General features: G+C 42.8%; 2 protein-coding genes across 2 annotated transcripts; both read right to left on the bottom strand.

Annotated features, from left to right (window-relative positions):
- Window positions 1–4,726: 4,726 nt before the first annotated feature.
- On the bottom strand, window positions 4,727–12,301 carry LOC133420469 (butyrophilin subfamily 3 member A2-like). The gene is made up of 6 exons (XM_061710163.1): window positions 12,150–12,301; window positions 10,871–11,215; window positions 10,377–10,590; window positions 8,260–8,324; window positions 7,743–7,859; window positions 4,727–5,181 (listed from the first exon to the last, which is right to left on the bottom strand). Exons 1-6 carry the CDS (start codon window positions 12,253–12,255, stop codon window positions 4,727–4,729), a joined length of 1,302 nt encoding a protein of 433 aa, XP_061566147.1. The 5' UTR covers window positions 12,256–12,301.
- A 5,107-nt stretch (window positions 12,302–17,408) lies between these two features.
- Window positions 17,409–25,413, bottom strand: LOC133420467 (uncharacterized). Its single transcript, XM_061710162.1, has 7 exons — window positions 25,351–25,413; window positions 24,973–25,008; window positions 22,422–22,694; window positions 22,004–22,276; window positions 18,878–19,177; window positions 18,593–18,696; window positions 17,409–17,417 (listed from the first exon to the last, which is right to left on the bottom strand). Exons 1-7 carry the CDS (start codon window positions 25,388–25,390, stop codon window positions 17,409–17,411), a joined length of 1,035 nt encoding a protein of 344 aa, XP_061566146.1. The 5' UTR covers window positions 25,391–25,413.
- Window positions 25,414–26,838: the final 1,425 nt, after the last annotated feature.

Here is a 26,838-nt window from a genome sequence, read left to right as displayed (position 1 = left end):
TTGCAAACTGGGAAATCTCCCGGCCCTGACGGGTACACTACGGAGTTTTACAAAGCTTTTGCAGACTTACTCACTCCGATCCTGGTCAGAATGTTTAATGACGCTTTCCAGAAAGGCCAACTTCCACCCACCCTGACAGAAGCCTCAATTTCTCTCTTATTAAAGAAAGACAAAGATCCGTTGCTGTGTGGCAGTTACAGACCCATATCCTTACTCAATGTGGATTTTAAAATAATGGCTAAGGTCCTTGCCACCCGCATCCAGAGAGTATTGCCTGCTCTTATTCATCCAGACCAATCTGGTTTTATCCCTGGTAGATATTCTTTCTTTAACACCAGACGGTTATTCGACATTATTTACACCCCCACCGCGGACTCTCCCGAAATCGTTCTTTCTTTAGATGCCGAAAAGGCATTTGACCGGGTGGAGTGGAGGTACATGTTCTATGCTCTCAACAGGTTTGGTTTCAGCGCTAATTTTATTTCCTGGATTCAGTTACTCTACACATCCCCGGTTGCTTCAGTCAATATCAATGGAATCCGCTCCAAATTGTTTCCGCTCTCGCGAGGTAATAGACAGGGCTGTCCTTTATCCCCTTCTCTGTTTGTGCTCGCCGTGGAGCCGTTGGCTATCTGGCTCCGTAATGAGGGTCGTTTTGACGGTATCATGCGCCAAGGGTTAACTCACAAGTTGTCGTTGTACGCGGACGACCTCCTGCTATATATCTCGGACCCCCCGAATTCCCTTCCTGTAATTTTGAACATATTAGAGGTATTTAAGAAAATCTCCGGTTATAAACTCAATCTTGATAAAAGTGAATATTTTCCAGTTAACGATCTGGCTAATGCTCTTCCTCAAAATATTTTTCCCTTTAGGAAAGCCTCGGAAGGGTTCAAATATTTGGGTATCTTTGTGAGTAAATCCTTTACAGAACTAGCTGCTAAGAACTTTGATCCCTCAGTTGAGCGCTGCAAAGAAGACTTAGCCAGGTGGTCCTCCCTGCCTTTCTCTTTAATGGGACGTGCTAACCTGATCAAGATGATTACTCTACCGCGATTTTTATATCTCTTTCAGCAAATTCCGATTTTCTTACGCAACTCATTTTTTCTCTCTCTTGATAAAATAATTAATTCATTTCTATGGTGTGATAAAAAGGCTCGTATTAGGAAGGAGATTCTCCAACTCCCCAAGGCAGAGGGTGGCCTGGCGCTGCCAAGCTTCCGTCATTATTACTGGGCGTGTAATATTAATAAACTCCTCTTTTGGAACTCCAAAATTGCACAAGCTGGCTTACCCCAATGGGCTCAGATGGAGATATCCTCATCCAGGCACTCACTGTGGTCAGTGGTTTGTGCACAATTACCTCTGCCGCTCAAGGTCTCCATTAACCCGATTGTGACTAACACCTTAAAAATCTGGAGCCAATTCAGAAAGCACTTTGGTTTACATGTACCATCAGGTCTGGCTCCTATTTACCGCAATCATTGTTTTGTCCCTTCTTACTCAGATCCAACATTTCGGGATTGGCATGAGAAAGGTCTACATTCTGTCAGTAGCCTATACATTGATGGGATTTTCCCTCAATTTTCTGATCTGGCTGCTAAATTCACTCTCCCAAACTCCCATCGGTTTCGTTATTTTCAGGTTAGACATTTTGTTCAGAAACAATACCCGCAATTCCCTAGTCAGCCCCCAAACTCTAGTTTAGACCCGTTTCTATCTCTGAAGACAGACTCTAAGAGGTTGATTTCTATCATTTATAGAAACATTTTTGCGGTTAATCCAACCAGACTGGACTCACTTCGAACTGTGTGGAGTCAGGACTTTGGGACTGATATCACTGATGATCAGTGGGATCATATGTTAGATCTGGTACACGCATCTTCTATATGTGCAAGACACTGTCTACTTCAATGCAAAATCCTACACAGGAGCCACTACACCAATGCAAGGTTAGCGAAGATTTACCCAGATAGGGCTGACTCATGTAACAGATGTAAATTATCACCGGCAGATTACATGCATATGTTTTGGTCATGTCCGAAATTGTCTTTATTTTGGTTGGGGTTGTTTGATACGCTGGGGAGGGTTCTGGGTAGCACAATTGACCCCGACCCCCTCACTGTCCTCTTTGGAGTACCACGACACACTGGGATGCCTAACACTGCGAAACGAGTTATAGCCTTCACAACTTTACTCGCTAGAAGGCTTATCCTCCTCAAATGGACACATACGCTTCCGCCCACACACAATAGATGGATACATGAAATCCTATACTGCATTAAGCTGGAGAAGATTAGGTTCTCCCGTCGGGGCTCCTTGGAAGCCTTTAACAAAACTTGGCAACCTTTTGTTGACCACATTCACTCACTCAGCATTGATGAAGAACCTGAGGACTAAATAGAAAAGCTGTGAGCAGAATAAACCCCCCCACCCACCCCCCTCCCCCTTCCCCGAGTGAATGAGTGTGTTTGTATGTATGTGTATTTTTGTCCTATTCTTTTTTTTTTTTTTTTTTTTTTTTTGTTTTTTTGTTTTATTATTCTTTTTGTTTGTTTATATATCTTGTACACTGTCCTTATTTGAGGTACGTGATAATGTAAACCTTGATACTTGCTTCATTGTTACTGTCATTTATGTGTTGAAAAATGAAAATTCAATAAACAGAGTTGGAAAAAAAAAAAAAAAAAGAAAGTGTGATGAGCTAATTTCTGCTGATCGTTGGGTCACACGCAACACACCGTTATGAAACAGATCGGACTACTTCCCTCATGTTGCCTCATCTTAGAAATACCCAGTTTTGGTCACAAAGATGTCCTAAACGTCTTTTGGAAGGCAACCAGTTACAACATTTGCCAAATGTTACAAAATCGCAATTAATCCGTATTTGGAGACTTTATAGTTTTATTTTGATCCACATTAGCTACAGCAAAACTGCAGCTATTCTTCCTGGGGTCCGACACATGATACACAGTACATTACAACCAAAAATTAAAAGCAAACCTTAAAGGGGACCTATTATGAAAAACACGTTTTTTCTTGCTTTAACATATATAAAGTGGTCTCCCCTCAGCCTGCCAACTCAGAGAAGGAGGAAAGCAACCACATTCTGCAGTGTCTGTACAGCCGCCCGGATGATCCTTCCAGTGTCGTGTGACTTTTACGAGCCGTTCAGATTCTGCTCCCGTCGTTACGCAACGACGGGATCGATTTCCATAGGTCGGCCTTCGCTGCGTGAAACCACGCCCACAACTAACTCTGCCAGGACAAGATCTCCGCCATTGTTCCGAATCGGTGTATCGTGTGGCTGTTTCAACAACGAGGGACAGTAAAAATTAGGTTTTGCATCAACATTTACCCTCATAAAAGGATCAGTACCAACAGTACGGACCCAGCAACTGCACATGTGTCAGCGGGAAGTGGCGTTCATTTTTTATGTTATTTATATTTGTCTACGGGTAACACCGGACCTCCGGTGAGTAGCTGCGGAGGCTCCAGTGTTACCTAACGGGTAACACCGGAGCCACTCACCGGAGCTCCGGTGTTATCTAACTCTATTAGTAATACATTTTTTTCTGTCTCTGGTTTCAGATCTTCCAAGCACCTGAAGTTGTTCAACGACACCTTCAGAAGAAATGCACGGTCCTTCCTTGAGCCAGCAATAGTGCATAAATGTTATTTATATACAACTTGGTGTATATAAACAGTGTATGGTGTATATAAGTAGTGTATATGTGTACAAATGTTGTTTTTTTTTAACAATAAAGTTGCCATTTGTGAAGTTAGTTAGTTTATTTTGCAGTACAGTAAAAAACAAAGTCAAATGAAGCATTGTGCAGGACAGGTGGAAGTCAAAAAGGCTTATGAAAACGCCTCCCCTTTATAAAACAAACATAAACAACAATAACAACAGCAAAAACATTCAGTGCTGTGATTTCTTTACAGTTAACATGATTCATTTGTCTCGTACCATAGGAAATGAAATGATGAGGAATCAGTTCAATTAAAGCTTCCTGTGTGAATTAGTGTGAAGACGAGGTGACCCGGTTCCCTCTTCAGGTAACTAAAGGCTGATTTATGGTTCAGCGTTACACCAACGCAGAGCCTACGGCGTAGGGTACGCGTCGATTTAACGGAGAACCGTAAATCAGGCTTTAAGATCCCAGGGAGTCGTTTCCACCGTGTAACTGCATTCGAGCGTCCGACTATCGCATCGAGCTGTGTGACATCGGACGCTCTTTGTCCACACTGAAACCTTTAAACTCACGGCCAGTTAGGACAGTCCAATACAAAAAAAATAAAGCAATGGAATTGATTTTGTCGCTGACGCTTGCTAGCATCGCATGGGACACGCTTTAATAGTGTACGGAGCCGGCTCTTCTGCCCAGAGAGGCTTTGTTCCCTCCCCTGCTACACGTCATTCAGGCAGCCAATCAGCACAGAGCCTCATTATCATAGCCTCCCCTCCCATCAGAATCCCTCACAGAGAAGGAGGTTAGAAGTGGTAAAACTAGAGACATGGCCCAGAGGCTGAATTTCTAATTTATGTAGAAAAAATAATCAAAAGCTTGTTTTTAAGACATTCAAGGCCTGTTTAAAATATACATAAAATGTCATAATAGGTCACCTTTAACAGGTAGCATATAAAAAAAGAAAGGAAAAACAGAAAAGAAAAAAGAAAAGTAATTCCGTTTAACATTAATAAAGTCCTTTTGGTTTTCACAGCTTAATCAATGAGAGGTTTAGACTCCTCAGGTAAAGCTTCGGTGAGGCTCTTTATAGACAGAATTGATAGAGGCCTGCCACGGTGTCGATAACCCTGGCTCTTGGTGGTACCAGCAACGTTAGTGTCCTCAGAAGTGGAAGCTGAAGTACAGCTGCCGACTGACGATGCTCTACCATCTTTCAAAACAGGGGAAATGCTCTGTCCACTTTCTTTTAATTCGGGGTTGGCGGCAGCGGGGTGTTGATCAGATGCAGCTTGTTTTGGATCTTCTGTCTCAATTGAATTGATCTGATTGCTTGTGGCTGCTGGTTTTGAGTTGTTCTGATTGGGCTGATCGTCTGAAGATCTGGAGTCACGCAGTGACGGAAGATTCTTTGTAGTTGTGGAGTCAGCCGATGCTGCAGTTGTCTTCTGGACTTCATCCTCCGTCTTTTGAGATGAATGTTTACCCCTCACTGTAAGAACAGAGAAGAAACAAGATCACTGACCACTTTCTTCATTTCAGACATTTTCAGTAGAACCAAAAGACATTGGAAAACAGCATTTATCCAACACATCTGCTGTTAATATTTCAACAACAGCTTCTTTTCCTCGGTTCGCACATACGTGCTTATTCTCTATGTAACGTTGGACCAACAGACCAGTGACGTCCAGACGTCGATGTTGATAGCAACTTCTCTTTCAGAGTCGATGCAATAATGAAGAAAGATTGGCAGTGAAACAAGTGGACCCCTCAAAACCAAATTTTAATATCAAATAAGTTTATATAAAAGGATAAAAATAATCGCAATAGTCCTATTATTCCACAAGAGGGCGCCACATATACTGACATTGTGCATAAATATCTTCAAAATAATTTGTTTATGGTATTTTGATAGTTTCATTGGTAATTTTGTAAATTAATTCAGTATTTAATAATTAATAAGTTATCAGTTACCAGCTGGAAACTTATATGCGATACCAGTGTGGCCACAAAGTATAGATAGATAGATAGATAGATAGATAGATAGATAGATAGATAGATAGATAGATAGATAGATAGATAGATAGATAGATAGATAGATAGATAGATAGATAGATAGATAGATAGATAGATAGATAGATAGATAGATAGATAGATAGATCAAATTACTAGGCTGGGCCTACTGAAGCTGAGAATATACTGCACAATATTAAATGTCTTTAATATGAAACCAAATGAATCTTATTTTTAAGGATATGTATTCAGCAGTCTACTTGCTGCTGTTGGCTCCTGAAACTTGGCATCTTTTTTCCTTCACAAGTGCATCAATAATAGGTGTCCAATCCTGAGTAGCAGCACATTTAACAATGTCATTTAAGTGTTTGTTAACCTTGAGCGCTGCTTTGTTTTATTATTGTTCATTACGGAGAACACCTTTTCACAAAGATAAGTAGTCCCAAACATGGATAGAACCTTTGCAGCCATGGCTGTTAATTTGGGGTAATCTGGCACGAGATATTGATAAAATTTATCCAATCCCACGGACCCAAATTCATCCTTCATAGCAGAATCGCACTGCACGTCAATAAGCTCGAGTTGAATGTCAGCTGGCATATCAGAAGGCTCCACTGTAAATGGCGAGCGAAAAAAGACAAATTTGTTCTGAAGTTCACTGAATACCTGAAACCTCTGCTCAAACTCTCGCAGCAAATCTGTTATGTTGTCTTTATATTTATCCAAATCATTATCTGGACGGTCCGTGCCTTCGGACGCACAGCTGTGAGACAAGAGAAATGCGCTGTGTCACTGTTGGATAGCTGCGTCTCCCACAGTGACAGTTTCATCTTGACTGCACTTATACTGTTGTAATATTGAGTGACAACTCTGTTACAGCCCTGCATTTTGGGAATGGTGTGTTGACCGATAACTTGTTTAGTACTAGTGAATGGTGAAGCAAGATTGCCGGTTTATTTTTACTTGGACACATCGCCTTCCGCATGTTTACATCCTGTGACTAACTCGTGTCAGTGCCGCAAGTTGGACGTGAGCGCTTTTACACATTTACTGCCCTCTAGCGGCCGGAGGGAGCATTTGGTTTGTATTTATTTAAAAAATCATAACTTTTGATAGAAATGAGCTAAAGACTTGCTTCTTTTTTTGACATACTCAGAAATGTATGCTGGGCCGGATTAAATCATCTAACGGGCCGGGTCCGGCCCGCGGGCCATATGTTTGACACCCCTGATAACCTCATTATCTACTCGGGATTCTGAGTGGGCGGGGAGGCTATGATAATGAGGCTCTGTGCTGATTGGCTGCCTGAATGACGCGATACACCGCTACGAAAAAATGGCGGAAGCTCCGGCCAGCGGAGTTTGGTCGCGGAGTTAGTTGTGGGCCTGGTTTCACGCATCGGAGGCCAACCTCTGTAAATCGCATTTTCGTAACGTAACGACGGGAGAATCTGAACGGCTCGTAGAAGCCACATCACACTGGATGGATCATCCGGGCGGCTGTACAGACACTGCAGAATTTGGTTGCTTTCCTTCTTCTCCGAGTTGGCAGGCTGAGGGGAGACCACTTTATGGCAAGAGAAAATGTGTTTTTCATAATACAGATGGTTCCAGTTCCATGCGATGCCACTCACGCATGATTCTCACGAGATCTCATGTGAGAATCACGTCTCTTGTTCGAGGGAGGAGGAGGGGGGGGTCACCAGAGGCTGCAGTGTAGCCAAACACCCACCAGGGGCATCTGTGAGCAGGAAGACACCGCTCAGCCCACAGCAGCAGGGAGCCAGAATTATTATTATAATTGCGTGAATCTTGTATCCCGTGAGTGAAACAGCCATGTTAATGTAGCACCATCTGTAGGTCCCCTTTAAGTTGTGGCACCATTTCAAAACAAGACTTTCTCCGTAAGTTATATATTACATAACTTTCATTATTAAGACGATTGATGACATAATTTACATTTTGATGATCAATCCAAACGTTAAGAGAATATTTTATAGTGTCAAAATTATTTCAGTCATGGAAAAAAAAACTTTCTTACCATTGCAGTTTAGTTTCTTGTATAAAAGGAACGCCAATCCAAACACTCCGAATGTAAGTATCATTGTCACCACAGTATAGATTATATTGGATATAAAGCAGGGGCTCTTGTTGTAATCTGTGAAAATATATATAATGGAAGAAAAATACAATTCAAGTATTTAGAAATTCAACACAAAAATGAATTCTAGACCATTATCTAATAAATTGCTTTCCCAGTTACCATTTAATCATCTGTTTAAATTTAAATGTTACAATATTTACAGGATAAAACAGGGCAATAGACAATATGATACAACCTGCAGTCAGGACCAGTATATTCACACCAAATCATTCTTTAACAAGAATATATGGTATATAAAAATAGCAAATGCAACTAAACTGACCAAAATAAGTCTTCCTTAACAATTATGTCAGAAAAACTACATTTATGAATGCAAGTTTTTGGTCGTTTGACTGATTTTTCTGAGTTTATTAGCTGGTCTGACCTACGTGTGTTTCTTAAAGCTCCACTGTACCTGAAATAGAAATGTCTGCAATCTTGGTCATGTTAAACTGTCGCTCGTGAACTCTGCAGGTCACTCTGTGAAGAAAAGAGACGAGTGGAGGTTAATCCGTCCATCCATGGTCTATACCCGAGTCATTCTCATCGGGGTTGCAGGGGTTTGATGAACTGTTGATGAACCGAGCTGTTGCTCTGATGAATTCTCACAACTAATAGAGTCTCAGAGAAATCAATCAAGCAGCAATGAATGGGCCCTCGCACTCATGGCCACCGCCCCCCACCCCACATTCCTAGGTCAATAATACTATAAAAAGTGCCTTTGCTGTTCAACTTATCATCATAATCATATCAGAAATTACACCATCCACGACTCTATGTCAAACCATTCATAAGTTATGGCAGAAAATAAGAACTATCAAATATCAACCAATCAGAAGAAGGGGCTGGGCTAATTTGCACCAATTATGGTCAAGGACTCAAAACAGAGTCAGATGACACCACCCACGACTCTTTATGTCAAACCATTCAAAAGTTATGGCAGAAAGTAGGAACTATCAAATATGGACCAACCAGATGAAGGGGGGCACGCTTTTTGACGTCTATCGTCGCCACAGTAACGCTTTTGACTGAGAAAAGTAATGCCCATCGTCGCAGGATGGAGACGCACATTTTCATGTATAACACACCTGGGTGCACGTTACGGTTCGGGCCGCATTAACGGCCGAAGAAATGGCATAAATTGTGCCAAAATTACACGATTAATTCAAAATGGCCGACTTCCTGTTCGGTTTCGGCCATGGCGCTAAGAGACTTTTCTTTAAGTTGCGGCATGATACAGGTGTGTACCGATGTTCATGCATGTACGTCAAACCGTATTGTGGGGCTTGAGGCACGAAGTTTTCTAGGGGGCGTCGTTGAGCCATTTTGCCACACCCATTAATGAAAACCATTAAATATCAAATTTTTCGCCAGGCAGGGGCACGGTGGCGCAGCTGGTAGTGCAGCCGTCTCACAGCAAGAAGGTCCTGGGTTCAATTCCCGCCGGGGACGCTGTGGGCGCTGAAGTGCGTGTTAGTTCCCCCATGACTTCAGTGCCCACACCCTGGGTGGGGTTGGTGAAAGGGCCTTTCTGTGTGGAGTTTGCATGTTCTCCCCGTGTTCCCTTGGGTAGCTCATATGAGCTACCCTCACAAAAACATGCAACAGTCCTGGGCTATACATGCCCCCTCTGGCCAATCGGGGAGCCAGATGGGGTGGGGAGGATCCGGCCGGAATAACGTGATCCTTCCACGTGCTACGTCCGGCCAGAGAAGCCCCACCCTGTCTGGTGAAAAGATGCGGCCTGCTCACTCCTCAGGTTAAGGAGGAGACCTGAGCTCAGTGCAGGGCCCTCCCGGGGTTGGTAGAGGATGGCAATGCCCAGGACTGTCACTTAGGTAGGAGCACTGGGTGATAAAATGGGGGAAAAAACCGGGATAACCGGGATAAAAATATAAAAAATATTTAAAAAAAATTATAATAATTTTCGCGTGCAAAATGTGGTGACTTTTGGGGCAAGTTTAGGGGGGCAAAAAGGCCCTCATTTCCTCAGAAAAATAAAAACGAGGAAAATAAAAACATCTCCTAGAGCTACAATAGGGCCTTCGCACTGTAAGTGCTCGGACCCTAATAATAACAGTAATTATAATAACACTATCATATGCTGTAACAATGCACCTTCCAACAATAATCATGTCTGCCTCATTCTGCTGCACCTTTCACTTTAAAAAAAATTGTATATATGTTATTTAGTGCCGTCAATACCATGTCTACCTCATACTTCAGTTTTTTTTTTTATTGTATATATGTTAATAAGTGCCACATTTGTTTATTTACTGTTTGCTATTTTTAAATCTGGGTACAGTGAGGGAAATAACCGGAGTCAAATTCCTTGTCGGGCAATGTTCAAACTTGGCCAATAAAGCTGATTCTGATTCTGAGGTGGACTGTTACTGTAAATTTGCTGATGTGGTGTTACTCATATGAAAACTTCCTATGAAACCCACCAAACTGCACTGAATAAATCAAACACTGCAGAGGGCCCCAAATTAACAGTTATTGTAGAAATAGAGTATTCAAGTGAAATCAGACCTGTTGGTGGCCGTCTGCACGATCGCTGTCCTGGTGATGCAGGGACACTGTTCTGAGTGCAGACATCTTTGTGGTTTCTTAGCGGTTATCTCGTTATGCTGCTCATCAAGAAATGTTATTTCAGGTTCCGGGAGCCAGCACTCCACCTCACACTGGACGGTTATTTCAGCACGGTCATATGAGACCACCGACAACTTCGGCTCGGACACTGCAACTGCAAAATTAATTATTATTAAACACCATTTAAAAAAGTTAGTTAAAAAAATTATTCTTTCAGTTTTGTGTGCAGATGAATTTCCCCCTCCATAAGAAAAATACATAATAATGGGAGTTTGGTGCCTTGTCTGGCATTCTATCAGATGTAAATGCCTTAAGTCAGTATTTCAGGCCGCAGATTTGATGATGTTTGATGTAAATAAGGATTTTATTACCCATGCTTTTATGATCTACTGTATAGCTCACTTTGCAACCATAAACATACCACATTCACATACCCACGTCTAGTTCCAGCTTTGCAAGGACCTCCGGTTGTTGTCCTTGCACGATCTTGCACCAGTAAGTTCCCTTATCAGACAGCTGGAGGTTGGACACCCTCAGAGAGAGGTTTCCATTCTGCAGCTCGTTCATGATGAGGCTTGTTCTGTACCGGAAGTCAGGATTCTTTTCTTCAAACGTCTCACAGCCATCGCGGTAGACAAAGACCGTGTTTGGAGATACACCTTCCTTGGACCACTCCACTGTGGGGAGGTCCTGACTTGGAGGGATGCTGCAGGGCAGGAGGACAGTTTCATCCAAGAAAGCAGTTATTCTCTGTGAATTGACATCTGCTGAGGCCTTTCCTGGAGGGGGAAAAGAAGCAAAACACCATGGAGACAGAGTATTTCTTATGGTCTGCCATTTGCGAAGTGTCTCACGATGAAAATGACTGCGACACATTTAGCGTCAAACAATGCGTCAAAAACTGTGGTTTGGCTTTGAAATCAAAAATGTATTAAATAGTTAAATCGAACACCATCATCCCACAGACGCTGGATGGAACACTATGTATTCTGGTGCTCAGTCCGGCACTGGGACCTGGTTCTTGGACAACCTTCCTGTTCACTCTGCTCATGCATGATGACTCATCTGCAAAGCATCCGAGTTGCAAGATAGAAAATTTAGCTGACGACAGCAGTGGTGGGGCACCGCGCCAACAACGGTGAGTGGGGGGAATTTCTGGTGGTTAAAAGTGGAATATCTCGAGTGAAATGTGCTATAAATGTACTAAAAAGCGACTTTCAATAATTCACACCACGTTTTTAAACGCTGTTTAAAAATTGATGTGACAAAATGTTGTCAAGGGTGAGCCGGTGTTAGAAAATATGCTCATGTGAAGGCCCCACTTCATTCATTTTATTTTACTATATCATGTGAACCATCTATTATATGACTAATTTTAAAGTTCTTTTGTATAACCAATTATTAATCAACTATGTGCTTGTAATATGATGCTGAATGATGCTGTGGTCCACACCCATGGATGTATTAATAGAACATGGATGTATTAATAGTCCACACCACACCTACTTCCTGATTGTACAAACTTTAATCCTACACCCACTTTCTGTCACTGTGTTTGCACGTCAACCCGGAAGCAGCGAGTTCAAGAGAAACTCCCTTTTCATAAGACACATTTATTAATTCATGAATGTATTCATGAATTAACTAACTGTGGCGTCACGTACTGAAACAATCAGAAGAGAAATACGAACGAGCAGCACGTGGTGGTCTTACCTGTGCAAGCTGACAAAAGCGCCGAGTGAAGTGAATACGTGACAAACACGCAGAAACATGAACGGATCCATCCCTGCTTTGGGAAGGTTTCTTGAACTTGTTGCATGCTCGCTTCAAACCCGTCTCAGGCCCTTTCCACCTTGGTCATAAGTCGTGATCCAACTTTCTTTTGCAGTTGTACTCCGACCTCGAGGGGTTTCGTTTTGCAAAAAGCACCCAGAGAGGTGTAAAATAAAAATCCTTTCCTAGACAACCACTTAGTCACACGTCAAACTAGAGATATTTGCGTCTTCACCTATCATGTTACTGCTGAGAGAGTGAGAACAACTTCTGAGAGTTTCTTTTGATTGATTGCTGTTCGAACTTTAGACTCTAGAGAGTCTAAAGTTCATAAAGCTCATAAACTGAATGAACACAAATGAAATTCTGGGATCACCTGCATCTGAAATATTTCAAGATTTTAATAAAGTCTTGATGATGTTTAATTTAGTAAATGTTTGTCTAAATTAGACAAGTTTATGAGCCGTTTCCGCTCTACTTCCTGAAGTCCTCCCGTCTATTCGAAGACCTACCTGTAGGGACAGGTAACCAGGGCGGCTTTTCTGGTTTCAAACATGAGTGCAAAGTTTGTAAAATGTATAAAACCCACTTCTGTTGCTCATCCCCAAATTTGATTACAATGTTAAAAAATAGTAGGCTACCTTCATTGTTTTGTAACTAAAGCTGCATAAAAGTAAGGCTTTCATGAAAACACGCAATAAACCCACCAGGAATGAAGACCACTGATTTAAGTAATGAGCAAAAACAACTTGTTTTTATTTCAACTTTGCAGCCAGCAGTTCTAAAACAATGGCAACAACAATACAGCCAGATCAGAAAAACCTTATCCCCTCAGAATGATTTGAAATGATCACCGAAGACAGAATGTCATAAAAACAGCAATAAAAAACAAACAATAAATACATGCATGGTAGGTTGCCTGATGATTGTAAATTGCCTGTAAGTGGAAGTGCAAATATGTATGGTTGTTTGTCTGTGTGGTCCTGTGATAGACTGGAAACCTGTCAAGGGTGTTCCCCTGCTGCTAGTCTTTAATGAGCACAGTGGACCATGCAGATGTAGAGGACGCTCGCAGCCACTAGGGGGTGCTAGAGACACAAAGATCGGGCAAGAGAATAATGTGGAGAATAAAAATGGCCTCTTCTCATTTGTAGTAGATGAAACAAGAACATCAACGCCAGCCCTTAAATTACATCACATATATGTACCATCCGTGCCACGGTAAGAAAAAAAAGCAGTCAGACAAAGTTGCCAATTTATAAAATAAGTATCTGTATAAGTATTTTTTCATGAACATGTGTGAAGATTTACCTAGAAACATTTTTCTTGCATTATTTCAAGTCTTGAAAGTACAGGGTGAAGGGTGATACACTCAGAGCTTATCATATAACCCATCCATCCATTTTCTATACCTATCCTTTGCAGGGTCGCGGGGGTCTGCTGGAGCCTAACCCAGCTCATTACTGGCATATAAAATCATTCACTAAAAATATAGGATGTAGATGTATTTGTTGATGTCCAGAAACAAAGATGCTGACTTCAAAACTAAACTATCAGAAACAAGATATCACATATTTCACACTTTTGTCTGTTTCTGCATTTTGAAAAAAACAACAAAAAACATTCAAATGTAAAAAAAAACTGAAAAGTCATTAGGCCTATAGAGGAGCTCAATAGTAGTAAATGAGAAGCTTGTGTTTTGTGATTAAAGAGGGAGAAATAAGTTGAAATGAAAGCATACATAAACAAAATTATAAGTAAATAGTTAAAAACCATTAGTTGAAAATAATACAGGTATAAATTTGTCCTAACCTGTGTAATATATCACAGATTAAAGCGACAGGGATGCAGTCTACACGACAGCGTGATGATCCAGAGATGTTGCTAATCCAGCTGCAGAATAAACTGCTGCATCAGTTGCTGCAGGATTCACTTTTCCTGTCAATGAAGAGATGATTCATGGGAAATATTTAGAAGTAATGTCACAATCAAATTAACCAGGAGACTCTGTTGTAATGGTCTTCATTACCTCAATATTACCTCAATATCCAAATTAGATGTTTTCTTTTTTTTCTTCTTTTTTAATATTTTTAATTTTTTAGATGTTTTTTTACATCAACACACAGATCTTTAATTATCGTTCATCATTTTTAGTTTTTAATCAAGAACTGCACATCTCTGTTCATGACAGTAGTATTTGTATCAGGGTATGTTGATGCAGGAAGACACCTAAAACATGCATGACTGTGGCTCTCGGGGACCAGAAATGAAGACCACTGCTTTACTGTGATTTCCATATGCAATTATAGATGAAAAGATCTGAAAATAATTTTAGGCATCTCACATGCTGTAGTTTTTGGTTTTTCAAATGAACCCATTGGACTTGCATAAAATTAAGGTGAATGCAGACTTCATTTACCTTTTTTTTTCCTTTCTTCACATTATTCCTTTCGCTTACTTTGGTTAGATGATATCAACTTATTCAACCTTTTACATCATTTTGTGTCTCATATTGTGTGCCACTGTAATTGGAGTTCAAATCTGTTGATCACGTGATTCAGTGAAGAAAGCTGAGACTCTGAATGTTATATTGATCAAAACAATAAAACATAATTATCTGTAATACTTGAAGGAACTGCAACATTTCAGAGCACAGACAGTCATGGCAGTGTTCTTGTAAAAATAATACCATAATCCACAACATTACTAACTTGTTATGGGACAAAACCAAAAAGATGGAGGGAAAAGTCTTGTTTCATAATTTGCATCAGTGTGATTACAGTGAAAATGAAAGATAACAACAGTTACACAGTAAATCTTTGTGAACATAACTAATAAAATATTCCTTAGATGTGAATAAAGCAGACAGAGTGTCGAGGGTCTTAGACAGGACTGAGAGCCATTGATCTGCGTGTTTTAGCGCAGTTTTTCATCCTTGGTCCTCAGAACCAGCAATATTTCACATTAGATAGTCATCTAAAAATAAAACAAAAAAAAAGACACACTGACAGTTGTAACTACCTGCATTTCTTGTCATGATATTCATGTAAAGGGCGTCCTCCTCTGGTCCGTGATGGTCGCCTGTAAAAATAAACATTTTAAATTCACAAAAAATACCTTTAATTGAAAACCTGCAGAACCTTTTCCTATTTAATTGTGTACATTTAATGCATTGCTCTTCTTTTTTATAGTTTTTGAAGTTCACTGTGAAAGCAAATGAAATTCTGGGATCACCTGCATCTGAAATATTTCAAGATTTTAATAAAGTCTTGATGATGTTTAATTTAGTAAATGTTTGGAAGATGTTCTGTACCAGTTCCAGTAACTCCAGAGGGTCTGATGGTCTCATAGACATCAACAGAACCTGCAATAAAAACACATTTTTTTCTGAATGTCTCCATAGACACTAATATATAATCAGACCTTTTATTGTTCTCTGTGAAGAATTACAAGTTTAAACTCATGTGATCTTTGGTTTTTCAACAATTTCTCTAAAAATCAGATGACCACAAAAAACCCAGAAAAAATTTTCAGACCGTGGAGAAGAGTGTCGTATTCAACAGTTTCAGACTGGGTGACTGGTTGATTTTTGGTGGAGTTCTGACTGCTGCTGTCTGACTGGATCCGCCTAAAACACAATAAACACAGTTCTGTTTCATTCCCTCCTGACTGCCAGTGGCAGTAAACAGAGTGGATATGTCTCCTCGGAGCAACTGGCCTATTGGGCAGCCCATTCTCCAGATGTATGGGTTTTGAAAACGGTCCTGCTACGGTCTTTCCGCCTCGGGGTGAGGTTGCCCGTCCACACATGGCTCCGACTGCTGGGGATGCTGTCGGCGGCCTCGGCTGTGACACCTCTGGGGCTGTTGCACCTGCGCCCCCTGCAGATGTGGTTCAACAACCTCCAGATGGACCCTCGCCTTCACAGGTGGGTCAAGGTCAAAGTTGCACGCCAGTGCCTTATTCATCTCCACCGGTGGTGGGACAGCACCTTTCTTTTGCACGGTGTTCCTCTCGGCTCGGTCCCGTCGAGGCGAGAGGTGGTGACAACAGATGCCTCACCTCAGGGTTGGGGTGCGGTATGGCAGAAGAGGTCAGTCCAGGGGGTTTGGGGCCCTCTGTGGCGGGGACGGCACATCAATGTCCTAGAACTCCGGACTGTCTACTTGGCGCTGAGGCACTTCTTGCCCTTTCTCAGGGGCAAGCATGTCCTCGTCCGTACAGACAACACTTCGACAGTGTTTCAACCACCAGGGGGGAACCAGGTCGCTGGACTCCTTGAGCGAGGCCCGGAGATTGTGGATGTGGGCTCATCCTCAATTGGCCTCCTTGAGGGCAATGTTGGCAGAGCCAATGTGGTATTGGATTCCCTCTTACGCCGGCGGCTGCCCCCGGGGGGACTGGCGGTTGCACCCCCAGGTGGTGCGGATGATTTGGGATCGATACGGGGAAGCCCGTGTGGATCTGTTCGCCTCGGAGTGTACGACTCATTGTCCACTGGGGTTCTCTTTGGCGGAGACCAGTGCCCCGCTCGGGATGGACGCTCTCGCCAACACTTGGCCGAGAGGCCTCCTTTATGCATTCCCTCCAATTCCCCTGGTGATGCCCACACTTCATAGGGTGAGATTATCGGGTCACAGGTTCCTCCTGGTGGCGCCCAAGTGGTCCTTGAGGATTTGGTTCTCCACGCTCCTCAGCCTGGTGGACGGGGAGCCTTGGCAGCTCCCAGTACGGTCGGACCTCCTGTCCCAGCTGGCGCGCATTACTGGGTGGCACAGTTTCTGCGGGGTGCCAGGAGACTGCGCCCCCCCAGAGTGCAGCGTGCAGCGGCATGGGACCTGCGGCATGGGACCTGCCGCTGGTCCTGGTCCTGGCCGTGCCCTGTCGAAGCAACGACTCTCCCACTGGATTGTTGAAGCAATCAAACAGGCTTATGACGTGGCAGGTAGACCTGCCCCTTCAGGCGTTGTCTGTCATTCCACCAGGGGTGTGGCCACTTCCTGGGCGGCGATGAGAGGGGTACCATTGTCGGAGATCTGTGCAGCGGCATCCTGGACGGTGCCGTGCACCTTCTCCAGGTTCTATCGCCTTAACGTGGCCTCTGGGTCCACGCTGGCATCGGCCGTTCTGCCTTTAGCTTCTGCGGCTGACCACTAGGTAGGTGTTCGTGACAGTGCTGGTATGAGTCACCCACTCTGTTTACTGCCACTGGCAGTCAGGAGGGAATGAAACAGAACGGAAGTTACGGATGTAACTATGGTTCTGTGAGTTCCTGGATGACTGCCAGTCACACCGGTCACTACGAACTTCCTGCGAGAAGATTCTGGGAGGCCAGATGTAGGTTACCAGGCGGTATTTATAGGCGCACAGGTAGCCTACACGTCACCCACGTGACTTTGTTGTTATTAAGTCTCGACCTGCGCAGAGCGTGAGGAAACATATCCACTCTGTTTAGTGCCACTGGCAGTCATCTAGGAATTCACAGAACCATAGTTTAATCCATAACTTCCGTTAAATAAACACAGAAAAGAGAAGAACTGATTGTTTATGGTTAAAATGAAAGAAACATGTACCAACCTGATGGAGCATGAATCTGTAAACAGAAGACAAATGTTTCAAATTGTTTAGTTGTGCATCTTATCCAAGTAAAAGTTTGTATTATACAATCAGAATATATAAATGATGACTGACAGCATTTGAAAACTAAAATTTCATCAAATATGAGAATAAAAAGGTCTCACCTTTAGACTGTATGTAGCAAAAAAACAGGAGCAGAAGAATAATAAGGACAATAACGGCTCCAACGACGAACAGCAAAGGAAATGAAGAGTTTTCAGTCCTGGACACAACTACAGGAAACAGTTACATCAAAAAGTTATTCATGTTATTTAAATATTCAAATATTTACATCTTTCTCACCCCTAACTAAACACTTAAATGCACATCTATTCAAATGTTTAGAAAAAATACTTAAAACTCATAATACAGACCAGTTGCAGTTGTTCTGTCAATAGAAAGATTAACTTTTGTAGAGATCTTGCTCTAATTAAATTTGGCATAATTTGAAGACGTGGAATTCTGTGCACAGTTTACCAAATCACATGCAATAATGTGAATTTATCTGACAAGAGATCAATGTGTCATGTTGGTCCTCAAAGTTTGATTCTGATGATGAATCTATCAGTCCCAAACTGTAATGATGAAAAACTGTGATGAAACTCACTCTGTCCAGTGATGTTGACTGCGTTGCTGAATGCTGATCCAGACTCACACCAGAACACTGTATTACTGTGCTGCAGTCTATTAATGACACATGTTGATCCGGTCATTGTCCCCCAGTAGGAACAGGTAGACACGTTGGTGTCAAGAGTGGAATCTCTCACTCTCCACTCAGTACAGTTTCCCTCACAGGTCAGTGAGAAAGAGTCAGAACTGAAGTGTTGAACTCTGTCAGGACTTACTGTGAGAGACGCTGAAGGATGAGGATCTGAAAAACAAACCATCATGAAGGATCAGACCTCATGGTGATGTATCGTTTATACATCTGTAACATTGTAGGACCTTAAACATTCAGAACCAGTAAAAGACCGCCTGTAGTCTTTCAAACAGCAGCAGAGAACATCAGTGTTGACAGAGAGGGAAAACAATAAACCAGTCTAGAAACTGACCTGCAGACCAGACCATCTTAGTCTGACTGTAATGAGTGTAGATCACTGGGTCTCCTCGTCCAGCTCTACATGCATATCCTGCTGTGTGTGTCTGTCCATCAATGATGTAGGAGTCCTGTGCAGTCCCGCTGGTGCTACCAGGTAGCAGCTCATAGATGTAGGACAGATTTGGTAGTTGAGGAAGAGCTTTATACCAGTAGAAGCTCCATCCTGCAGACGGATGTTTGACCTCACAGCTCAGAGTCACTGAGACTCCAGGACTCAGCCATGATGGAGACACAGTGAGGACAGGTTTGGATGCTGTTGGAGACATTTGGTTTTTGTTGAAGGTAGTTTATATGAAACGTGTGTCTTCAAAGATAACCAATCATTCTGTCTCTGTGAAAATCTGTACTCAGTATACAACTACCGTATTTTCGCGACCATAAGGTGCACATAAAATTTTTTATTTTTTTTTTAAATGTGCCGGGCGCCTTATGAAATGGTGCGCCGTGTCTATTACCTGAATTACGGTAATGTAAGGCCGGCCACCATGAGAACGGTAAAAAGAGAAGGGGGCGGGTGAAGCCCCCGTGAGTTGCGGACGTGAATGAGACCATCCACAGACGTTAAAGGGGGAAGGGGGGGTGTGAAGCACCCGTGGTTTGCGGACGTGATTTAGGGGGAAGGGGGGTGTATAAAGGGACAGGTATGTGCTTCACGCAGAACATTGTTGTCTTAACAACCCTGAAGATGGCAAAAAGACACGCTTATGAAGCACAGTTCAAACTGAAGGCGATCAGCTACGCGGAGGAACATGGGAATCGAGCAGCCGCGAAAGAATTTAACATCAACGAGTCTATGGTTCGCAAGTGGAGGAAGCTGGAAAACGAACTGCGGCAGGTGAAAAAAGCGCAGCTGAGCTTCCGCGGACACAAGGCGAGATGGCCGGACTTGGAGGAAAGATTGGAGCGATGGGTGATTGAGCAAAGAGCGAGTGGAAGGAGCGTTTCAACGGTCACCATCCGACGGAAAGCAGTAGCGCTGGCGGAGGAGATGGAAATTGAAAATTTTCATGGAGGTCCGTCCTGGTGTTTTCGGTTCATGAAGCAGTGCCATCTTCCCATCCAGGCCAGGACAACAGTAGCGCAGCAGCGCCCGGCAGATTACTTGGAAAAGATGGAGAGCTTCCACTCATTCTGTAGCCGACACATAACCGAGAAACACATCCACCCCAGCCACATCACGAACATGGACGAGGTGCCGCTGACGTTCGACATCCCGATGAACCACACGGCAGAGCGGACGGGAGCCAGCACGGTCAGGATCCGCACAACGGGGCATGAGAAGTCCTCATTTACCGTTGTGCTTGCCTGCCACGCTGATGGACGAAAACGATGGTCATTTTTAAAAGAAAAACGTTGCCTAAAGAGACTTTTCCGGCGACCCGGTGGTTTTTTCCACACATCCCCCTCGCTGCTGGTCTGTGATTCTATGCTGCCCATCTCACAGACAGTGTAAAAAAAGAAGTTAAAAACAAAAAACGCTGTGCTGGCTGTTATTCCGGGAGGTCTGACGAAGGAACTCCAACCGCTGGATGTCGGTGTGAACCGGCCGTTCAAGGTGAGGCTGCGGGCGGCGTGGGAGAGATGGATGACTGAGGGGGAGCACAGCTTCACCAAGAGCAGACGGCAGCGCCGGGCAAGTTATGCCACAGTTTCCACATGGATTGTTGATGCGTGGGCTAATATATCTGCTGGGACTGTTGTTCGTGCTTTTGCAAAAGCCGACATTTCAGAGGGGCCGCACGACACAGAAAGTGACTCTGAAAGCGAGGAAAACGGGACTGGCGCAGCTGAATTAGCAGAGCTGTTTAATGCGGAAACAGAAGATGAAGACTTTGAAGGATTTGCTTGATGTGTAAAGTGAAATAAAATACAATCAAACTAAGTTTTGCTCCCGCTCTATTTTTAAATAAGCACACTTGTGTGTGTGTTCTTCAGCGCGTGTGTGTTTTGCATGTTGGGAACCGAGGATGCGCCCGCCGTGGGGTTGCGGGGCCAGCGCGCCGCATCCCAGGGGCAGATCCGGCTGAAAATGCCGGTGGTCTGTCCCCGGGAGCCTCTGCTACCAGTCACGGGTCAGAGCCCCGTCATTCCCCGGCGGGTTGGACCGGGATCCGCCGCTCAGAACCTCCGGTTAGGAACCCCGGATCATCGGGCCATGGGGATGCGGGGCAGCGACACAGCGATCTCGGGCTAAATTTTCCTGGTTCCCGGCTGCTTTGGGAGCTGGGATTTCTGGACTCCGTCCCAGGTCGGATCAGCTTCACTCTCCGAGATTTTCAGCGATATCTATCGGTTACAAACCAAGGTACCGGATCCCCGACATGCGCGTGTGTGTGTTTCGCAGCGCGAAAGACGGGACCCGCGCCGGGGAGAGACGGGACCAGCGCAGTGGAGATCCACACAAGGGGTATGAAAAGTCGTCATTTATTGTTGTGCTTGCCTGCCACGCTGATGGACAGAAACGCCTTTGGTGATTTTTAAAAGAAAAACTTTGCATAAGACGTTTCCAGCCGGAGTCATTATAAAGGCGAATGAAAAGGGCTGGCTGGGTGAAGGGATGATGATCAAGTGGCTGAGACAGGTCTATGTGCGGCGACCCGGTGTTTTTTTTTTCACACATCATGCGTGGGCTAACGTGTCTGCTGGGACTGTTGTTCGGGCTTTTGCAAAAGCCGGCATTTCCGAGGGGCCGCACGGCACAGAAAGTGACTGACACCGAGGAAATTCGGACTGGCGCAGCTGAATTAGCAGAGCTCTTTAATGCAGAAACAGAGGATGAGGACTTTGAAGGGTTTGATTAATGTAAAAACTGAAATAAAGTACAATCAAACTAAGTTTTGCTCCCGCTCTATTTTTAAATAAGCACACTTGTGTGCTTGTGTGTGTGTTCTGCAGCGCGTGTGTGTGTTTTGCGGCGCGCGTGTGTGCAGCTCCGTGTTTGTAGACTGCGCCTTTTGGGTTGGTGCGCCGTATGTGTGTTTTAAAACCAAAAATTACACACAAAACTGAGGGTGCGCCTTTTCACACGGTGCGCCGTATGGTCGTGAAAATACGGTATATGAAAAAAGATGAGACTCACTTTCTAAAATTGTCAAACTGAAGGAATCACTCCAATCTGTTGAAAGATGTTTACTTTTCATTCTGCCTTTACACTTGTAGGGTCCAGTGTTTGATAAATAAACTGGATCAAGAGTGAATTCATTTAGATTTGGTGGTTTGTTTGAGCTGCTGGTTGTCCATTCATACTCCCACTCAGTGTCTCCCCCGTGGATTTCACATCGGAGTGTGATCTTCTCTCCTCTGTATATCTGAGGCCAGTTGGGGTGCAGAGTCACAGCTGCTCTGTTTGGAGCTGTAAACATTCAAGAAACCATCAAACAAGAACAGACAATCAACAAACATCTTTACCTGTAAACTTAATTTAAATGAACATGGAGGAAAAGACAATTTACTTTCAGTATTTACTAATTTCAAGTAAACCTCTTTAAACTCAACACCTGTATAAATGTTGACTGCATCACTGAAGGTTGTGTAGTAAACTGGTTCTCCTCTTCCTCCTCTGCACCAGTAGATTCCTTCCTGTGAGACACTGATTTGTCCATCTGGCTGGAAAACAGCATCTGGTGAGGTCGGGGGTTCAGAGGATTCCTCGTCTCTGTACCAGTCGTATCTCCAACCAGATGATGACGGGTTCACTGAGCAGCTCAGAGTCACTCTGCCTCCAACTGGGATGAGTCTGACGTCGGCTCTCAGTTGGGTCTTTGGTTGATCTGTCATGGAGATGAGAATAAAGACGATTAAGTCATTTAATTTGTATCATCAAGGATCAAAATACTTTCATTCATTAGTCTTTAAATCAGTTTACAACAAATATGTCATGAATCATTTCACAAAGATTGTAAATACAGAGTTCAGTTTGTTCTCATTATGAAAGTATAAAGACTGGGCCCTCTGAAGGTATTAAGAAATAAAAGTTTGTCTTAATATATATTTTAGGATCTTAAAAACACAGAGACAAATTTTAAATCCACTTCCATGTCTTTATGTGATAATTTTTTTTTTTTTTTTTTTTTTTTTTTGGGGGGGGGAGGGGGTGGGGGGGGGGGGGGTGACGACATCCGCTGCCAATCCAGGAAGCAGGAACACACGGAGACACACGTCAAGCACTGGAAATCTGCAACAAAAAAACCACAAACAAAGCACGAAACCGGCACGGAGCCAACCAAAACACGAACAGCAATCGACCTAAATCTTGAGATCTGATCGCAGTCTGAGCTAAGCTATCGCTACCGCTACCTAAACCCAAAAACTAGAGAGCCAGCATGCAGGTGAACAAGCCAGTGTGTATGTCTATGTGTGTGTGTGTGTATGTATATGATCATGCGTGTGTGTGTGTGTGTGTGTGTGTGTGTGTGTGTGTGTGTGTGTGTGTGTGCATGTGACTAAATGACTATATGTGTGTATGTGTGTATGTGTGTGTGTATGTGTGTGTGTGTGTGTGTGTGTGTGTGTGTAATAAACCAAACAAAGCTCCACCTGAAGTGTATCTATAGTGGGGGAGGGGGGGGAGCGACCCCGCCACCCGCGAGACCAGAGGCCGACAAGGAAGAGCCCGGAACCCAGGCCACCGGCAAACCCCACAGAGGGGAGAAGTAGGAGGGAGGCAACCCACCGCCTGCGAGGCCCCCCCCCCGCCCGGCGGCGGCCGAGGGGGCCCGCGGGCGGGGCCCCCACGGCGCGGAAAGAAGCAGCCAGGGATCCCGCGGCGGCGGACCGCGACCCAGGCAATCCCCGGCCACCCGGTCCGGGCCGGACACGCGGCCAGGAGGCCCTCACCCTTCAGGCCAACGATAATTAATGTGATAATTAAAGAAAAAACAAATAAAGTTTTAAGCAGAGTTCTCCACAGAGCCGCTCAGAGTCACACTTCCTCCTACTGGTGTAGTTTTTGACACTTGAACCAGTCTGCTATTAAAAAAACATAAACATGAACATTATAAATATTAAAAGTAAATTAAGTGATTTTAATCTTTCTTTTGTCCTCGTTACAATCACAATATGTCAACAATGCATAAGTTTAAAATCTGAAAATAAATATTTTAATTAAAAATAAGACATGAAATATGAGTTTTATTTCTTCATGAAGTGAAACATTTGAGTTGAAACTTGAGCTGCGTTTGACAGCTGAGAAACATTTGTGAGGACTGAACACTTCAAAACATAAAGTTTATATTATTAACAACAAAAATTAAAACCAAAAAACATAAACTAAGAGGTTTTATTTGTATTAATGACTTTATAACCTCAATGCACCCTTTCACCTCATGATTAAATTGTGCTATTGATACAAAGATCAATCATTTTTTTAGTTCACTTCTTTATTTGACTCATTTTAAAATTATTCTGAGATCCTGCTCAACGTTTGATGTTTCAGGTTTTTACAAAATGGATAACTTACAGAAATAAAAATACATTTACATTTGTAATTAATAAACGTAATAAAAGTAATATGAACATATGAGTAGGACTCAAACATGATAATAATCATAATAAACTTATTAATGCTGATGAAACTGAGGACTTACCTGATACAGTTAAAGAGACAATATTACTGTCCTTTGTTACATTTGAGGATCTACGTCGACCACGACACTGATATTTACCAGTGTGAGAGGTACGCAGAGGATATGATGTGTAGCGCTGGTGTGTATCGTAAAGAACAAGATCTCGACCATCCCAGATGATTTTATATTCCCAGTCATCGTTTCTTCCTTCCCTCATGTCACATATGAAGATAACAGACTCTCCAGCAAAATAAGTCGACCAACTGGGTTCAATTGTCAGAACAGCATCTAGAACAACACAAACATATAATCTGTAACGTACAACACTTTTATCAACTTTGATCATCTCTCTGTGTTCAGGTACGTGCACTGAAACCATCTGGTAGATATAAAACCAAACACAGTGACCAAGGATGTGTCTGACAGTGATGAGGCAGGTTGAGATTAATCCAACAATAAATAAAAAAGTGTAAAAAAGCATCACCTTGAGCTCGTCCGGTGTAGAGGAGAGAACACAGCACTGCAGTGAAGGTGGGAATTACAGAGATGAATACACTTATATAACTCTCAAAATCAATATAAGATTGCAGCTGCTACTGTTTGATGTACAACATAAGAAAGTAAGATGTACAACTGCTGGTGAATAGCTAATATAAAACCATCAACAGTCGTCTAGAATCTGAATGAAGTTTTCTTCCAAATCCTGTGTAGAAGACAACTACTGCATGTTGATTACTTAAAACCAAGAGTTTCCTTTTTCCAGCTCTCAACACGTCTACAAATGAGTCTTACACTTCTCTCTGTTAACATGTTTCCTCTGTTTGTATGATCTAAGGAGAAAACATCACCATGACATACTCACAGAATAACTCAGAGAACAAAGTGTGTCCCATCTTCTTCATCAGATCTCAGTCACCACTAATTCTTGGTGGAAAGAGAAAACAGTTAAACAGAAACAATGCTGCATCATGTGTCCTGCAAATACTGAACATGACATTTCTAACTTGTATTTATGTCTTTGCTTCCTTCCTTTAAGACACAACTAAGACAACTAAACACACTTTGACCACAGCTCACTTTGACATGTGACGTCCTCTGTTGGAAACGTAGACTAGATATTCTTAGATTCTCTGACATGTGAATGTTTCCTTTTGCTCTGTTTGTGAGGGAAATTCAACTGTTGGTTAAATTCTGACAAATTACATTTCTTGTGCAAAGACGATACAACACTTTTGAGACGGAGCAGTTTAGGATTTACTTAAAATAATGAATAAATGTCAAACTTTAAATTCATGTGATCATCAGTGGACTGAAAAATCAAAACAAATATTTGTGTTTACAGAATATTCATGTTTGATATTAACAGAGAGTATTTGTTGATGAGCAAAGCAGCAGAGAAACAGACTTCCTGGTACAAATGTGACCATCATACTGACACATGCTGTCTTACAGTTCAATACTTCTTCTACCTCAAATAGTGGAGGCAGATGGATCCTCCCTGATCTGGTTCTGGAGGTCTCTTCCTCTTTAAAAGGACTTCCTCCTCTGTTGATCATACAAGATCAGGACCTGACATGTAATGACATAAATGTGAAGATTTGAATCTTGTTGAAGTTCCTTTGTCAGACATTTTTATAATAAATTGGTATTATATTCATCTCAGTTGAATAAAATTTAACTATTTAAGTACAGTCGTGCTGAAATAGACTTTATAAAACAAGGCCGCTGAATATCATCATTAAAGTCAAATATGTGGAATAAACAAAAAAACATATCTTACAGTAATAGAATAACTGAAGTAACAATAGACAGTTCATTCTCTTCGTCACTGTGTCGTACTCACTGATATCAACGCTGCACAGTCAGTGTCGTTAATCCACGACTTCCACCAACAGAAAATCTGCTCTTCATCAAGTTTATATCACAAAACTGAACCTCAATAATGTAAAGTATCACATCAGCTCGATGCAGGAACGATGTACTTCTCTGTAAGTTCTGGTAAAACTCTTCTTTTTACGTGTGATCATGACTTCAACCACAGGAAGTCAAGGAGGACGAGCTAAATAGAAATAGACTGATGAAGTGAGAGAGGGAGGAACCACCTCTGACACCTCTCTTCTTGTTTCTGATACTTCAGCAATCATCAACCCTGGTCCTTGAGATCGACTGACATGCAGGTTGTGGATGTTTCCCTGCTTCAGTGCACCGTGATACAGGTAGCTGTGTCACTAACACACTTGTGCAGCCCTCGATAACAAGCTAATAACGATCTTTATGTGGATTCGGGAGTGTTGAGTTTCTAAAACAGAGGGGCTCAAAGTCGGCCCTCCAACTCTGCAGTCCGGCATGT

Source organism: Cololabis saira, chromosome 20 (assembly GCF_033807715.1).
Source record: "Cololabis saira isolate AMF1-May2022 chromosome 20, fColSai1.1, whole genome shotgun sequence".
NCBI classification, from domain to species: Eukaryota; Metazoa; Chordata; class Actinopteri; order Beloniformes; family Belonidae; genus Cololabis; species Cololabis saira.
This window is presented reverse-complemented; position numbering and strand designations above follow the sequence as displayed.

Coding starts and splice junctions, on each gene's coding strand:
- LOC133420467 (XM_061710162.1), bottom strand. CDS start 25,390: ATGAAGAAGATGGGACACACTTTGTTCTCTGAGTTATTCT. Junction 22,695..24,972: donor CTACACCGGACGAGCTCAAG/GTGATGCTTTTT, acceptor TCTCCATGACAG/ATCAACCAAAGACCCAACTG. Junction 22,277..22,421: donor TGCAGTCAACATTTATACAG/GTGTTGAGTTTA, acceptor GAATGTTTACAG/CTCCAAACAGAGCAGCTGTG.
- LOC133420469 (XM_061710163.1), bottom strand. CDS start 12,255: ATGCAACAAGTTCAAGAAACCTTCCCAAAGCAGGGATGGATCCGTTCA. Junction 10,591..10,870: donor AAAGCTGGAACTAGACGTGG/GTATGTGAATGT, acceptor TTAATTTTGCAG/TTGCAGTGTCCGAGCCGAAG. Junction 7,860..8,259: donor TGCAGACATTTCTATTTCAG/GTACAGTGGAGC, acceptor ATATTTTCACAG/ATTACAACAAGAGCCCCTGC.